The 18487-nt window shown below is 35.1% G+C and overlaps 2 protein-coding genes across 28 annotated transcripts in view; one reads left to right on the top strand and one right to left on the bottom strand.

The window, feature by feature from the left end:
- Positions 1 to 3212, top strand: part of LOC112055922 (twitchin) — a 170366-nt gene extending 167154 nt beyond the window's left edge. For all 23 annotated transcript variants that reach the window (XM_052889242.1, XM_052889267.1, XM_052889266.1 and 20 more), the window contains one exon: positions 2176 to 3212. In XM_052889242.1, coding sequence (XP_052745202.1) covers positions 2176 to 2388 — 213 coding nt within the window. In that variant the 3' untranslated portion in view covers positions 2389 to 3212. The remainder of the gene's footprint in view (positions 1 to 2175) is intronic.
- Positions 3213 to 3975: 763 nt separating this feature from the next.
- Positions 3976 to 18487, bottom strand: part of LOC112056068 (rho GTPase-activating protein 190) — a 47715-nt gene continuing 33203 nt past the window's right edge. For 4 of the 5 annotated variants that reach the window (XM_052889268.1, XM_052889271.1, XM_052889270.1 and 1 more), the window contains 7 exons: positions 18087 to 18194; positions 17617 to 17694; positions 16277 to 16412; positions 15425 to 15556; positions 14602 to 14740; positions 13316 to 13523; positions 3976 to 12661 (listed from right to left, as the gene is read on the bottom strand). In XM_052889268.1, the coding sequence (XP_052745228.1) occupies positions 13325 to 13523; positions 14602 to 14740; positions 15425 to 15556; positions 16277 to 16412; positions 17617 to 17694; positions 18087 to 18194 (792 nt within the window). In that variant the 3' untranslated portion in view covers positions 3976 to 12661; positions 13316 to 13324. Of the gene's footprint in view, positions 12662 to 13315; positions 13524 to 13680; positions 13754 to 14601; positions 14741 to 15424; positions 15557 to 16276; positions 16413 to 17616; positions 17695 to 18086; positions 18195 to 18487 lie in introns of those variants that run through there. The other variant, XM_052889272.1, reaches the window with a different exon arrangement.

The following is an 18487-nucleotide window of genomic DNA, read 5'->3' as shown; positions in this document are numbered from 1 at the left end:
ACTTAAGTTTTCTATACTTGTAGGTACTTATAGCCTTGTAGGTACTTAAGTTTTCTATACTTGTAGGTACTTATAGCCTTGTAGGTACTTAAGTTTTCTATACTTATAGGTACTTCTAGCCTTGTAGGTACTTGAGTTTTCTATACTTGTTGGTACTTGTAGCCTTGTAGGTACTTAAGTTTTCTGTGCCTTAGCTAGCAAATCTTGTCCAAATATATATTTTTTTATTCATTCTAACAAATGATTGGGTGATAGGAAATTTTGGTTTAACTACCTTTACAGGTACACTGATAAACCTAGAACCCAGAGAAGAGAAGAATTCCAATGCTACGTACCATTTTTATTGCCATTACCAAAATTGAGTGCGACGTATTAGATCCAAATTCAAATCTAATTTGCCGAGTTTTTTCAGACAGGGTGTTTGGAAGCCCCATACCTTGGACAGAAATATTCATACGTGAAGTTAAGTGGAACTTCAAAAACTTTGTTCTTGGAAACCGTCGAAGCACTCATAAGCGACGGTGCCTACAAGTAAAAGCCGCGCGCGATTAAAATATGATGCAACCTTGTCATAGTAAACTTCGAATGCCCTAAGGAATGCCTAGTTTACTTTGGCAAGGTTTTCGACGGCCTCCGTGGCACGACCCACTGCTTAGTATGAATTTATATGGAGCACTAAACAAATCCCAAAACCGCGTCGCGCGACCGATGGGTGTGGGTCGTACGACCCGGTCGCGGTCGCCATTAACCGAATGCTTCCTTTAGCTTGTAGTAAAGTAACTTGTAAATAATAAAAAAAGATTCCATCACATTCTAATCGTAAGGTAATCTGCTCGCAGGGTCGCAAACGCAGAGGAATTCGACATGGTATGGCAACACAACAAGAAGGAGATTGATCCCTCGAAGCACTTCCAGTTCTCGGCAGAGGATAATGTCCGCAAACTCATTATCGCTGAGATATTCCCCAGGGATGCCGGTGAGTTGCACTAAAACTAAGCCTAGCCTATAGTTAAGCCATATTTGATGTAGACCATTAATCAGGTGCAAGCAGGTGTTAACAACCTATTGGTAACTTCTTAATCATTAATTTCCTATTGAATACTTAAGTATTTCATCAATAAGTATTATAAAGCAGCTATACCGACCTACCTTAGAAAAATATTCGAAATTTAAAAAAAAGCATTTGTTTTAAAAATGGATTAATAATTTTAAATTTCTGGAATAATTTAAATGTAACTTATATAATATTTTGCATGCCAATCGAGCGTGATACAGAACAGATTATATTTATTTGTTAAGAACTTGTAAACTGTATCAGCAAATAAAGGATTTGATTTTGATTTGATTATTGATTTTGATTTGTACTTAATTTTAATTGCAAAGTAAAGTTAGTAAAAGTGCTTAATTTTAGTTGAAAGTTTGCCGCCATTCACGATAAAGTACCTACCTACGATTATGAACGTCATACAGTACAACTGTCACCGTACCCATGTTATGTGAAAAACAATCTACGATTATTAATTCCAGTAAGTAAACTGACAAGTGCAACTGTCACTGAAATGACATTTCAGTGACATTTGCACTTGTCATTTTACTTACTGGAATTAATAATCGTAGAATATTATAGGTACGTCTACTTGAAATACATGACTTTAGACTTTGACTTTCACATTCCCCAGGCGTATATACGTGCAAGGCGTTTAACAAGGAGGGCGAGTCGTTCTCATCGTGCACGCTAGTCGTGTCGGTGGCTGGGGAGACTCCTGTCATACCGCAGTTCACGGCCTTTCCTGCATCCGCTACTGTGCAGTGTGGAAAGCCAGCTGTGTTTGTCACTGAAATAAAAAAGGTATAGAAACAGTCATACTGTAGGTACCTAATCCAATATCAAGATAAATTGAAGGCAGTTCAAACGTCTCTTACATTATCTTAGAAACCGACTGGTGTCGTTTCTCCAAACCAATAAAATTTAGACAAGCAAGGTTATTATGTATCTCGGTATAATATTATTATATTTTCTCACGATGTTTTTCCTTCACCGTTTGAGACACACGTGATATTTAATTTCTTAAAATGCACAAAACTGAAAAGTTGGAGGTGTGTGCCCCGAACCGGATTCGAACCCACATATATCCACTGGGCTATCACGATGATGATGGATTTTCATTTTCACAGCCACCACTCCAGCTCCAATGGTTGAAAGACATCAAGCCGATCGACGAGTCATCAGACAGATACAAGTTGATGATGGTAGGCACGTCAGCGTACCGTCTAGAGATCGTCAAGACGAGCCCGGCAGACAGCGGACAGTACCAGGCCCGTGCCGCCGGGTCCAAGGGAGATTCCTATGCAGCCTTCTATTTGAACGTTGTCGATGATGAAGAATAAAAACAAAAGTATTTATTAATTCGATCATTGTATTGACTATTCGATTCAATACAAAGATTTTATACTATTAGATATGTCACTAGCGCATTCAAACTGAGGCGAACAAAGGTGGCTAATTGTCAATTTTATTTAGTTGCATAAATAAATATTGTCTACAATATAGAGTTCAGGAAGAGACGCATATCTTAGCATTCCATGGATTCACCGTGCAAGTGCCGGGTCCATCGCGTGGAAGAGAGAAAATCTCCAAGAAGAGTCCTGGACTTGTGACCAATGGATGTAGGGTTAAGGAATTCCTTGACAATCGATCAACACTCCCCTCCTCCGCTCGTGTTGTTCTCCCTGCTTAGCCAAATTTGGTAAGATTCTAATATAGAACTTGTTGCAGTTCTAGAGAGGCCAAGGTCTATAAGCAAGTTATAGAGAGTAAAAACTATACATAAATTATAATTATATAATGTGTGTGCGTTCAGTGCAGTAGCTAAAGTCGGATCATTTTTCGCTGTGATTTTGTAGGCACCTAACATATCTAATAGTATAAAATCATTGTTTGTATATAAAACCGTGCGATTTTATGACCATTCATAAAATATTAAAAATACAGGAACCGAGACACCGCCTTGCAGAACTTCTTCTGTAAAATGTATTTAATTAGATACCTATACGAATCCAAACATAGGCTTATTTTCTACGGAAAACATTAATATTTTTATATAACGTAAATGACATAAATATTCACTGTCTTAAAAATACAAAAATGTAAAGATTTTTAACGTATTTCAAATTTAAATTTTTATTTTAAATAAATTTTATTTGCGCAGAAAGTGTCATTTTTATTATACATATATTACTTTTTGAATACCTAAAATGTATTGCTCTATGTTTGTATTAAATATCTGAATAATATATATGTAGAAACGGTGAGGAGACCTGCATACCTGAGAATTTCAGCAATAGGGATGATGACTAGGTTTGAATATATTGATTTTTATGATACATTCGGGTAAATAAGGTCAATGTTAACTAATTTATACATAAAAAGCAAAGATTGTCTGAATATTTGCAAAACAAATTAGGTTATAAAATTTCAAAATCTATTAATAATCTTTTATCGTAATTAGGTGAAAATACATACAGTTTTAGCTTGCTTAAATTAAATGTGACATTTTTTAATATTTGAACTATAAACATAAACGCACAAATAACAATTATTAGTAATTTTGTTTAAATGCCCATATAAATCTAACGATCATTAAAAGTACCAACGACGTCATTAATTCGTACCATTTTGTATGGGGCGTTTTTCAACCCGCAAATCGGACCCTTTAGGCTTTAAGTCCCTGTAGCTCCGAAAGTAATGATCCTTTCATCATCCCTATTCTCTACGTGTGTGAAGTCTTCATTGGGCCAGCGTGGTGGACTATTGGCCCAACCCCTCTCATTCTGGAAGGAGACTCGTGCTCAACAGTGAGCCGAATATGGGTTGCTAATGATGTATACGTATATAAAGGATCTCGAGGTGTGCATTCTATACCTACAAGAGTGAGATTGGACAACACAACAGACAAAGCTAAATGAAACACAGCATTGTTACATAGATGGTTATTTATTATAAAATATGACACATTCTTTTGAACTGTGTTTTACAGTTGAGACGCACATAGCAAAATTGTTTGACTGAATTTTCATTGGCTGCTTCATATATCAAGTGTTAACCTCCAAAAATGACGAAAACAGTTAAGAAAAGACCTTAAGCTTATGAAAAATGTTAAATGTCAATCTATATCACTCATCGCGAAATCCGCTTGGCATACAAAGATGAAATTTGGCAGGCAGTTTATATCTGTAGTTTATCTTAGTAGAGGTCCGCTAAGAACGGATTTTGCGACAGGGCCGGATTAAAGAGGTCTAAGGGCAGAATAAGTCGCGGGATATTACCAATCGTGTGTGTTTAACAAACCAATCGTGTGATTTAAAGAATATTCCTCAAGTTTTACACACCAACACGCAATCTGAGATCAACTACTGTTTACTGTCATACGCTTGTCTGTACACCTTACCATTTAGACCAGGCGCTATGAGGTATTGAGTATGTATACTCGGTGGAACGTATTCTGTTTACACTTTTGTAATACCTACAAGACTTTTTACACAAACTTTGAACCTATATTTTACTCCCGATAGTATATTTTACTCCCGATAGTATATTTTATCCCGAGATATGGGATACTTCATGTCGCGATAATAAATATCGCGACATGAAGTATCCTATAACCTTTTTCGTAGTATTTGCTCAAATTGTGGCAGGTTATATTTAAATTCATACCGAAATTAAACATAAATTGTATATTCTTAACAAAAAAACCAATAAAACTGATACACAGTATTTGTTCAGTCCACATACTCGATATCAAATGGGAAACAAAATAATGAACCAACAAACCTCCAACGTGCAGAATTGTAATCAAATTGTAATCTTCATGCTTTTCTGAGATCATAACTGTTAACAGAATGCGTTCCTCCTGTGCATAATCGCACACACAATACCACACAGCGCCTGGTCTAACTACATCAAAAGCCAAAGTGACTTCCAAAAGTAGATGAACTAGACTGCTATATTTGTAGGGTAATTTTACGAAGATGCCAGATATGATGATTGACAATTCCATGAAAAGTTTCCTTGGCAACTGTAGACCGCTGCCAAGTTTAAGATTTTATTGTATTGCCAGGATATATTTTATTAATTTGCCAAGCTTTAATGTACGATTAATACTAAGCAGCAAATGAATCTACAGTCATCGAAGCGTACATTGAGTCTACTTTAGAACAACCTACAAGAAAAGAATTTGGACGTAAACACAAAGCATGGAATAACCACTTTGTTTAGGAATTATAAAATCACCATACATTTTCAAAAATAAAATGGCACATCTCTAAAAAAAAAAAAAACAAAAGTGCTGTATTTATAAAAATGAAATATATAGTAGATTTATAATTTATAGTAAATAAAAAACATTCTAGCAAACATATCATTGCAAATATAGTAACAATTCATTATGGCTTTCAAAAAAAAATTTTACAAAATCATTTTAAAAAATAATAATAAATAAATTACGAAAACTCAATCAATGTACAATATTTACATCGAATATTTATATAGAAATTACACAAAAACGAATGGTCACGCAATTATATTTTTCCCCTGTATTGAATACGCACCAAGTCGCACTTAACATATAGTATTTTTAAGCAAAATATATTAAAAAGTTGTTAGAATTACATAATATTAGTAATATTATAAATTAGTAGGAAATACTATTTCCTTAATTATGTTATGTAAATTAAGCGCATATTCAAAACAGGAAAAAAGCTATAAAAGTCAATGACATTTTCGTTAAAAAAAAAATCCACAGTAAAAAGGGGAAATCTGAAATCAGGGCGCCTTTGAGGACGAAGCGTAAACATTTAATAAAATAAAATTAAAAAAAAAAACTCTTTACAAAAATAATATTTAGAAACGAAATTACGATACCTACGTCTTTTTCGATTCGTATAGTAAAATATAAAAAATTCCCTCGCATCATTCCCCTATTGGACACGAATAGCGTGCCGCCATTTTGTGTGCGCGCGTCGCGACAAACATGGCGGCGCGTGCGCACAAAATGGCGGCGCTGTATAATGATATTGTATCGATAAAAACTTACACAATAAATACACCTTAACTATGCTTAATGGAAACATCTAGTATACTAAATATTACTTATGAATACATTGATTTCACATGTTGCCGGGTTCCATTTCTCTGTGACACTCAAATCATAGATATTTTCAACCAATGTTCTTGTATATTGATATTTTATAATAATAGCACAAACTTAAGTATATAACTTGTTTGTTTGTGTGACATTCTTATCAATTGAACCCTACAAATATGAGGGTTCAACTACAAAATGAAAATAAAACTTTTGTTACACTACCCTCCTCCCAACTTATATCAATTTTTAAAAGTTGTTACTAACCAGCTGTTTTGTTTACAGCTACAATTTCCTACAATTTGCGTGGTACATTATCTCGTTCCGACGCTTAGAATTCTTTATTTCCTGGTAACTCAGTTAGCTACCAGAATCAAATTTTTTTTGTAAATATAAAAGTTGATCGTCTCATCGAGATGAAGCTACTCACAGCTTGTATTACGGATCCATGACTAACAATTTTTAATAAAGATTTAAGTTATATATGCCTTTATTATCATTATCTTTGTAGATCAATATATAAATTGATGACATTATGGTCCATGTGTTTCTACTATCTATTGACGTCACAAAATGACAATGACAATTCGAGTGTCACAGAGAATAAGGGCCCTGTACGCAAACAAAATATTAATAATATATTATATTATAATAATATAGAAATTGCATTTCCTTCTATACGTTTTTATATTAAAAGCTTCACGAGGATACATTTGTGTTAATAAATTGTGGTGTAAAATTATAAACGATTGCACTGGATACGTTTGTGATTAGAATTTCTCATAAAAATAAAAACGACATAATATAATAATTTTATAATAAAAGCATTTCTTTAATTCATAATAATAATTTAAATATAACGACGTACTGTGTGTCACACATACTTCATCGTTGGGAGTTATGTTTGTAAAGGCGGATTTATATTTGTTTGACGTCGTGACGCATCATAACAGAATCTGTATCACACATTTTGTATGCGGCACATCAGAAGCCATCACGACACGTCACAACACAAGTGTAAACGTCGCCATACAAAATGTATGAAACCGATTCTGTTCTGATGAGTCATGTCACGACACGTCAGACAAATATAAATCCGGCTTTAATCGCGTCACGTAAAATGAGCTCCTACAAATGCAGCTGACCTAAGTGCCTTAGAATATCACTCATTATGGACCATGCATGGCCATGACGTGACAAACCACGTGATTGGTCCTCGTCCGCTCGATACAGTGGTAGAACGCGCGTGTCGGCGCGAATAGGTCATTAGATCGGTCGACTTGTGTCGTCACGAGCAGAGATAGTACGAAGTGTTCCGTGAGTTACGTGGGAAGTAGTGGGAGGCCGAGTGCTAGCTATATAGGCGACTAGCTCAAGACGTCTTTAACCCTACATACAACGGTCACAAGTCCGGGACTCTACCACTCGAGGTTTTATTGATAACATTCTCAGTGGGAATTGTTAGACATAATCGTGTTTTGCTCTTTAAATCCGCTTCTTATGTAAACCCGTATTTTTCCAACACGCACGATTGTCGATACGATAATTGCCAAGCCAAAATGATGACTTCATTTAGGGCAAAATAAAAATTAAATTTAATGTTATTTTTATTGTGTATTGCGTGTGTGATTTCAAATGTAAAAGTTTTATATTATGGATATCACAAAATATTTTACTTCCAATACAATAGGTGTATATTTTTACAACTGTAATCGCCTTTTACCTTCTCTTGTAATTAGTCCTAAGCGTAAGCAGTGCATTTTTGCATCTATGAAGTCCACGACCACTGACGATGACATATTATCAAGCGACTTCGCGTGATGATATGTTATCGTCACGCGACATCGCGTGATTTGAATAATTAAATAATTAATTTAATGAGAAGAAAACGCCTGACATTTCTACCGCGCAGACGAGGACTCAGCCGTGTGCAAAAAACTCAACCTCTTTCTCTTTATAGAGACTATAGTCTCTATCCATTAATTCGTAGACATGACACGAAAGCTGCCACATTTGTCTATGTCAATAAACAAAAAAATATTCTACATACAAAAATATTCCTTTTTGCACAAAAAAAAATAATTTCTACATTCAGTCTATATTATAAAACGCTAAAATATACAAAATAGGCCATTCGCTTCAAAACCGTCCACCGCCAAGATCTCGCGTAAAACATTACTGACAACAATGTTTAATTTAATAAATTAATAATTTACATTGTGATGTTTGGAAGTTGACAAATACAAAAAGCTATTTTAAAAAAAAATAGTAAATTAAAAACCAAGTGCCCAAAATGAGGCTCTTTACAACGCAACGCAATTAACTCAATGCAAGGAAATATTTTGCGCTGCACTGGTATTTCCAATCTTATATGAGGTAGGTTATATATATACAGGTTGCTCGGCAGTATTTCCCATAACTCTAGGGTTTTTTTTAAGGAAAATAATTTAAAAATGTCCAAGGAACATGAGTTCTAAAATTAATATTTTCGGAGTAAAAAACATTTTGTAAATAGATCTTAAATTGTGTCCCATATATCGCATCGTTATATTATGACCTAGCCAACTTATTCATTGATAAATATCATGAAGTAGCTTACTAGTGCAGTGCAGAGTGCCAGTTGCAATATCTCGTCGATATCGACAGTTTTACCACTACGATTACGAATTTTAAAACGTAGATAAAGGCATGCGTTACATGTATAGTCGGAATTATTTCAATTACTTTGTATTAAAACACATACAGTATTTTTTTGACTCCTATAAGTGGACTTGTGAACACCTTGAAGTTATGGGAAATACTTCGCAACACCCTGTATATGCTGCGATATTGTAGAATTAAAGAGAAAAGTAATTTTTAAAACAAGCTGCATTCGGTGCATTTTCCTTTAACGACGGTTATCGATATATTCTTGCTATGTCAGAATGACACCAAACCAAATTGTACATAAAGTAGAAACCAAAAGAGACCGTTTCAGATAAATAATGACGTAAATGAGATCATATCATACCTAAATTGCGTTCGACATTTAACATCATGCGCCTGCAATTGATGTTAACTATAATAAAGAGAGAAAGATTAAATTTGAAAATGTAAGGATAAAACAGATGAGGAAGACCAAATAGCATGATAAGAGCGTGTGAAAGAGTAGATAAAAGGAGTGGAAGATAACAATAACTCAGTCTATGGTAAAGTTAATGAGATAATGATGAAATCATCGATATTCTATTAAAAAGTGGATGCACAATGTAAATTCAACCTTAAACTCAATCCTTAAGGTTTTTGCTCTGTGTTTGGATGAAATGTGATTTTCATTCAATATTTTAACAAGGAATATCAGTCTCAATGTATTAAAAAAGAAAAGCTGCCTCTTAAATTGTAAGACATGAATTTTGTTGCATTGGTATTTGGTATTTATATACGGTTCGGTTATTGACATTTTTTTTTATTTCTTTCTTGCAAATAAAAAACAAAAATAATTGCTACATCTAGCAATCTGTTTATTTACTATGGCTAAACACTTTGCTTCTCAATTTTGCTTTAATGGCAAGAATAATTTATTTTAATATACAAAAAATAGACTTGAATCACTTCTAAAAGCATCAATTGAGATTTAGTGGAAAGATAATATTTTGATTTTAATTCAATCACAACTTTAGGCTAGCCATTTGCATAGATATCTGTAAGTATAGTATTAAAAAAATATTACTCACTGCTTGTCTTTATAAAAAATACTCAGGATTCTAACTAAGAATCACTCGCTACAGTCACAGCTCAACTTAAGAATTCTTTGCAAGTTCGCTCTGTACTCGGACCAAAATAATACTATTTTAACGAACGATATTATCAGGGATTACCTTGCTTGCTCGTAGCAATAAATAATAAATAATAAATAAATATACTTAAACAATACACATCACTATTTAGCCCCAAAGTAAGCATACAGAGTAGCTTGTGTTATGGGTGCTAAGATAGTTGATATTATAATATTCATATACATTTATATACTACATATAAATACTTATATAATGTATAAATACACACAGACACTGAAAAAACACCCATGCTCATCACACAAATATTTTCCAGTTGTGGGAATCGAACCCACGGCCGTGGATGCAGAAAGCAGGGTCACTACCCACTGCGCCACGCGGCCGTCAAATAAAGTCTCCTTTCAATTGTATTTTTTAATTATTTATTTCCAAACTTTAAAATTTAAAATTGTGATTTTGAATCAATCTCAACTTGAGGTTAACTATTTGCATAAATATATGCGAATATAGTATTGAAAAAAATAATAATCACTACTTGTCTTTTAAAAATGTACTCAGGATTCCAACTAAGAATCACTCGCTACTGTCACAGTTCAACTTTAGAATCCTTTGCAAGCTCGCTCTGTACTCGGACCAAAACAATACTGTTTCTACAAGCAATGTTACCAGGAGTTACTTTAATTGCTCTCAGCAATGAAGTCTCCTTTCATTTATATATTTTAATCATTTATTCTTTCATATTTGTATTTGTATACAATTAAGTGTTTCTTCTTCTTCTTTCTCCTTAGACATATACTTGTAAAATGTAAATCGATGCTAATAAATGTGATTCAAGCTTTTACAGTGGAATTCATAGACGTTGTAGGGGCACCCCCAGGGGATCATTCACCCGCTGAGTGTCAAATTCTCAAACAAATAGAGGTTAAATTCGACACTTATCGGCTGAATGATCCACTGGGGGCGCCCCTACAACGTCTATGAATACCACTGTTAGTCTTCGGCAAGAGTATTTTTACATAGCATGAATAAAATTTTGGATTCCTAGCATCATTAATATCAGTAGAACATAGTATACTGCGACATAAAAGAGTAAAAGTTAGTAAAAATGGAATTAACAAACTTGCTGTGTGGCAACACCACATTTACTGTCATTATCACAAAGATCTGTCATTATAGTGCAACCAATCATTATCGATAGTTTTATTAGATCACTAAAATTATAGCGGAAATACGGATAATTACCAGACAAATTACAATAAATATAATTTATTTAGATGAGATTGGCTTGAATTTATTTAAATTTTATAAATGTAAATCATGAAATCAGCTTTTGTGTCGCACTATAAATCTTTACATTATAATCCCATTGGATTACGTATATATTTATGTTATTATTGATTGTTCTTGATTGCTCACTTCATTACGAATAGTAATGAATTTATTGGAATGGATAAATATTTGGTTAATAAACCAACTATATATCCATTCCAAAGTACAACTATAAGTAATGTTTTGTTAAATTTTGAGTTTATTTAAAGTAGAGTATGAAACATCACATTGTTTGTTTGTGTGTAAAATAATACAACCTACTTAACGAGAAATAAAAACATTGTTTAAAACTATTATGACATAATCACTCGTAATTAATTTTTCAAGCAAGTTCATAAAAAAATCTTTCCCGACCTTTGATGTACATTTTTTTATGATATTTTTTGTCATAAAATCCAAAATGGGCCGATTCGTTGCTAGCTTCATATATTCTATATGCGTTTTGAAACGATATAAGCGTACCCTCTAATTAATTAGTTTTATAATTATCCAATATTTAATTACTCATCGACTGAACGGAATGTGCACGTTACGTGGTGTTTCATTTCATTGATAATAATAATTAATTAATTAATTTAAATATAATAATAATATAATGTTTAATATACCAATAATGCTTACATTAGAAAACGTTTATTTTTTTCTCATTATTATTATACTTTCGTTAAATACATTTTGTGCAGGAATCTCAACCTTACGCCTAATAGAAATGCGATATAATTTGATTAACACCTACCATTAAAATACTGATCCATGATTTTAAGTCCACCGTACAACGTCAGTTCTCACGCTGCCCAATTGCCAAACTGTTCATTTGCCCAACTGCCCAATTGCCCAACGGCCTATGTTACACTATTCGACGTATAATCAAAATAAATATAAGCGCTAAATATCGTTTACGGAAGCGACGCGGGTGTATCTCTAAGCATAATATGATATGACAACACTTGTAAAAATAATCCACCAATTTCGAATACCGAATCGTTAAAAACCGTTTCGAACCGCGACCGGTCTATTTCTCATTCGGTCCATTACACCAATACGGATTGAACCATCCGCGATATAGGTGCGATTTGGACCGTTCGAACCGGACGAGAATAGGACCAATCGAGGCTAAACCTTAAATACCTACATTACAACAACAATAGCCCCCTGGTCGTCCCGCCGGCGCCGCCGCGGACGTACAAAAGTGACCAGCGACTCTCTCGGGGACGCCAGGCAAATATAGACACTTACTCGGAACCAATAAAGCCTACAATCGCGTGTCCATAGCCGCCTTACGCACTATATCATTATAATTTAACCTCACTGGAACGGTACACGGTACAATAAACGTTTCAATGCACGTTTTGTTACGTCACTCTTAAAGCTGTGACGTCAGACGTCGTCCATCACGAATGCAACCTGCATTGTGGGTTCCTGGAATTAAAAACAACAATATTTTAAACACTTTCTATCTTTGGAAACTTTTGGCTTTGGTTATAATAGAGATATGGTTTGACAGACCATTCAAAAAAATATTATTTATATACAGGGTGTTGCGGAGTCCCCATGACTTTAAGAAGTTGACAATTCCACATATAGGAGCTGAACTGCAAGACTAATTTTTTTTTAACTAAAAAAAAATACTTTTTATTTTTTCATACAAAGTAATTCAAATAATTCTGACTATCCATGTAACACACGCCATTATCTACGAGTATCCATGTATTTTAGTGGTAAGACAGCCGATATCGACGAGATATTGCAACTGGCACTCCGGACTTCTCTAATAAGCTACTTCATAATATATATCAATGAATAAGTTTGGCTAAGTCATAATATAAGGATGCCATATAAAGGACACAGTTTAAGATCTATTTACAAAACAAAATTTTTTTACAAAACAAAATGATTTAGCGTTTCGGTACGATGCCGTGTAGAAACCGACAGAGGTGTGGATTTTCATCCTCCTCCTAACAAGTTAGCCCGCTTCCAGACTTAGACTGCATCATCACTTACCATCAGGTGAGATTGTAGTCAAGGGCTAACTTGTAAAGAAAAAAAAAAAAGAGAAAAAAAAAAAACACTTACACACGGATCTCACACCATGACAAACGCCTCCTGACCGCGGAACAGGAAGGGGTGCTGGTCGATCATGGTCTGCACGATGTCCTCGAGGTAGGGCCGCGTCATCTCGAAGCGGCCCATGTCCGAGAAGTGCACCGGCAGCAGCGTCGGCCACCAGCAGATGGCCAGGTTCTTGCTGTCCATCGAGTTGAGCTTCGAGTTGTCTGCCACCCTGAACATTAACAGTAACCGATTATCAACTAAAGCCAGCTAGATGGCCAGGTTCTTGCTATCCATCGAGTTGAGGTGCGAGTTGTCTGCCACCCTGAACATTAACAGTAACCGATTAACTGACTGAATTTCATCTTGTATATTAGCAACAACCGTTTTACCAACTAAAGCCACTACTAGATGGCCAGGTTCTTGCTATCCATCGAGTTGAGCTTCGAGTTGTCTGCCACCCTGTATATGAAGTTTCGCATTATCTATACTAATATTATAAAGCTGAAGAGTTTGTTTGTTTGTTTGATTGAACGCGCTAATCTCAGGAACTACTGGCCCGATTTGAAAAATTCTTTCAATATTAGATAGCCCATTTATCGAGGAAGGCTATAGGCTATATTTTATCCCCGTAATTGTATTTATCTGTGACAAAATTGTTTATCAAACTACATTTCATAAATATGATTAATTATTAATTAAACATCGTATATTTATTTTTGTACCTCCTTCAATTATTATAAAAAATCGGATTTTGGATGGGTCTCTTTACGAAGAACTTTTATTCCGATTTTATTGATACATATTCCAAAGGCCTGGGAATTGTTAATCGTAAAAACTAATTATTGTTGAAATAAATAGATAAAAACCTAACTACCTATGTCTTATTTTTAATTTACTGTCACCAAAAAAAAAAAAATTTACTACGGTATTAAGGATATCGATTAAAGCGATTTTTTCATTCATTCCATTTTTTACTACATCACTAGTAACGTCAAATCCCAAACGTCACCGTACCCTTCCTATCTGAAAAACACTATAAAGCCACTACCAGATAGCTAGGTTCTTGCTATCTACGAGGTATATGCCACCCTGAACATTAACAACAACCGATTTAGCAACTAAAGCCACTACCAGATGGTCAGGTTCGTGCTATCCATCGCCTTGGGCTTAAAGTCAACTGCCACTCTGAACATTAACAATCAATTTACTGATGAGACAGAATCTCATATGAGATGAAATTGTGAAAGCTTCAATCTACTAACGGCGGTCTTTCAGCTCCACCTTATGAGCACGCTGTGCACACTCACCTCGCGAAGTGGTTCAGCAGGTAGTCGAGGGTGGAGCGCGCGGGGGGGGTGAGCGCGGAGGCCAGCAGCGCGCGCAGAGCCAACAGCCTCCAACTGCGGTCCTTCAGCTCCACGCCGCCCGCTATGCAGCCACGCATCGCTACACAAACATAGCATTAATAACAACCTATAGACCTTGTCCAGATGGAGCGAATTCCCAGCGAATCATTTCGATCGAATTCATACGTTAGCGAGCTACTAGGCATCCAGATTCCAGAAACATCCCGCGAATCAAACGCGCGTAAATCGCTTGTAGTACGCCAGAATCACCACTTGCGCGTCCTTAAATATTAACGCATCACACGCTCCTTATGGACGCAAGGTGCGTATACGTACGAAACGCTTTTTCTGGACAAACCTACTAATATTATGAACGCGAAAGTTTGTATGGATGTTTGTTTATTTGGATCATTGTTATTGTTTAACGCCGCTACTACTGAAGCGATTTGGCTGAAATTTGAAACTTTTTATCCTGAAAAAATCCATGGATTCCCGAGATTTGCGAAAACCTGATGATTTTGATGGGATGAATGTTTGTTACTCTTTCCCGCCTCAGCTACTGAATATAGTAGTAATTTACTGCTACTGGGATTATGTTTAGAATATCTTAGCATTCTACGGATTCACTCATGCCAGATCCATCGAGTGGTAGAGTGAAAATCTCCGAACAGATCCCGGATTTGTGACAAAACGGCGTAGGGTTAAAAAGTGATATAATTCCTCATCACAATAATTAAAGTATCCAACTAAAGAAATCTGTTGTTTCGACTGGTTCAACCCTCACCCGCGATGTCTTCCAATTGCGCCATGCTGGGCTCGTCGAGTAACGGCGGCAGCTTCTTGGAGAAGAAGTCCTTGAGCGCCGTCGCTACAGCGTTCACTGGTATGTCTAGAGCTTCTAAATCTATGTTGGGGTCTGGAACATTATCAAACAATTAGAGTATAGAATGTTTTATGAATGTAAGCCTTTAGATATCTGATAACATAATTAGTCGAATCAATAGAGCATTTTCCCTCGACCTCCTCAGAAACAGCTCCGATTTTGATAATTTTTTTTCGTTAAGTTTGTTTTTTGATGTTATTTGAAATCAGAAACCTTTTGGAGTGCTGACGCAATGATTTATATTGTTTAAACAATATACACGCTATTTATATAATAAATATTTAAAAAATAAAATACTTCAAAAACACAAACGTATGCAGAAACCTAATAGGCATTTTATAATTATTTATTATATAAATGATTTATATTTTTTAACAATATCCATGCTATATTGTTAAACAATATAAATCATTTCGTACCCGCACCAAAAAAAATTCTGATTTTAAAAAACATAAGAAAAACATGACTTATAATGTTATAAGTAAAAAAATACATGGATTTTATTTTACATCGGAGTAAAATGTATACACAATTAAATAATTAAATAAATCTTGGAATTGCAAGTGTTAAAGAAAAAAATTGCAATCCCAAGATTTTGAAATATTATAAGATTACAATTACGTATTTATAGTTTAACTGAATAAACAATATAATCAGGCCTTCTAATTATAATTTATATTATTATTCTTCTTATAATTTACCTGAAAAGTTAGTAATTAATATCAAACAACATACATAGATTTTTCTTCCTACCTTCATAGAATTTGCTGAACAACATATCGACGTGTGCCCTGTTTCCAGGCACGCGGTACAAGCCCTCTGAAGCGAGTCCCTCCCTCTCGATGAAATCAACGCATTTCTCCACGAATAGAGGAACTCCGTGTGGACCCTGGGGCAAATTCCCTCATTAATAACCTATAGGCCTAACATACGAGCCACGTGATATCGTGAAGACAAAATGACATATTGTCCACCAATAGAACTGGTGGACAAAATGACATATTGTCCATCAATAGCACTAGTAGACAAAATGTTATATTTTCCACCAATAGCACTAGTGGACAAAATGGTATATTGTCCACCAATAGCACTAGTAGACAAAATTATTTATATTGTCCACCAATAGCACTAGTGGACAAAATGGTATATTGTCCACCAATAGCACTAGTAGACAAAATTATTTATATTGTCCACCAATAGCACTAGTGGACAAAATGTGGACAAAATGACATATTGTCCACCAATAGCACTAGTGGACAAAATGTGGACAAAATGACATATGGTCCACCAATAGCACTAGTGGACAAAATGACATATGGTCCACCAATAGCACTAGTGGAAAAAATGACGTATTGTCCACCAATAGCACGACAAAACGACATTTGTCCACCAATAGCACTAGTGGACAAAATGACGTATTGTCCACCAATAGCACTAGTGGACAAAATGTGGACAAAATGACATATGGTCCACCAATAGCACTAGTGGACAAAATGACATATGGTCCACCAATAGCACTAGTGGACAAAATGACGTATTGTCCACCAATAGCACGACAAAACGACATTTGTCCACCAATAGCACTAGTGGACAAAATGACGTATTGTCCACCAATAGCAATAGTGGACAAAATGACGTATTGTCCACCAATAGCATTAAACCGGGAATATCGCTCTCTCGATGGAATGAAAAAGAAAACTAAGTACGAATATAAATAAAATTATTTTGTTAAAAATTATCTTAGGTTTGCAGGCGAAACCGAGTTAGTTGTGGGCTCTTCTCGGACCAAGGCGCATTTGGAACCCTCGTAACATTAATTTTAAGTTTTCGACTATTATTACCATCATTAGATTAAATTAAATTATGACATAACTTGACATTTCAAAAGTACTTGTAAACTAAGCCTAATTGAAATAAATGAAATTTGAATTTTGAAAAGTTGCAGCGGCAGTTTATGGACATTATTAATAAACTTATTTTGTAACTTCGATTCATCGATCAATATCGATCATACAAATAAAATATCATCAACTATATAAATAAACAAAAATTATAAATAAAGTTTAATACTTGAGAATAAAACACAAACATACCTGTGGACCCCAATTTAGTACGGCGGGCGGGTTTTGTGTTTGTGCTGCATTCTTCTTGTCTTTGCTTTTTGAAAATTCCTAGAAACAACATTTTTATTTTCAATTCATGTAATATCTATAATTTCTTTCAAAAAACGGAGGAATGTTCCCGAAGAGTCCGTTTCAAAAAATTTACGTAAAAAAAACTCACCTTTCCTTTTATTTATACCTAAAAGTGCTTCATGTAGGCCTAAGATTCACGCTACGACATTGTCGTAAAATTAAAAAGATTCGACCAATAGCGTCCGAATCGGAAATATCGCTCTCTCTTTCATTGCGATGGGACGAAATGATTTCCAGTTCGGCTGCTATTGGTCGACTATCTTTTTTTTCTCTTCACGAGATTTGTCATGGCGCAATTCTTAGGTTTAATAATGTCTAAGAATTATGAACCTTATGCAACCTCGCAATAGGGTTATTTGTGACAATACCTTATGCCTCCGGTCGTGTTTCCCGAAGGCGGTGGGTCGTCGGCGAGAGTCCGCCGCACTCGAGGACGAGTTGTCTTGTGCCGAGGAAGGATATTCTCCTGACAATATCTGTATAAAAATATATAGCTATTTTTAGCAGACTCAGAAGTGGATTACAAAAATAAGAAATGTCAAACAAAGGTTCACAATATTTGTCAGGACCACTTAATTAACAAACTGTAACCAAAATAAGTCCCTAGAATGGCAGAGAATGACCTTGAGTGGAGTCACGCACTTGTGAAAGTAGTGTGTAGGGTTAAAGGCGCCTTTGACTATTAACAAACACTCCCCTTTTCCACTCAAGTCACTCTCCCCGCCTATCCCAAGTAACCCATAAAGAATTACACAACAAGAAATGTGGA

Source organism: Bicyclus anynana, chromosome 25 (assembly GCF_947172395.1).
Source record: "Bicyclus anynana chromosome 25, ilBicAnyn1.1, whole genome shotgun sequence".
Taxonomy (NCBI): Eukaryota; Metazoa; Arthropoda; class Insecta; order Lepidoptera; family Nymphalidae; genus Bicyclus; species Bicyclus anynana.
The sequence above is the reverse complement of the archived record's forward strand: the minus strand, read 5'-3'. Positions and strand labels throughout refer to the sequence as shown.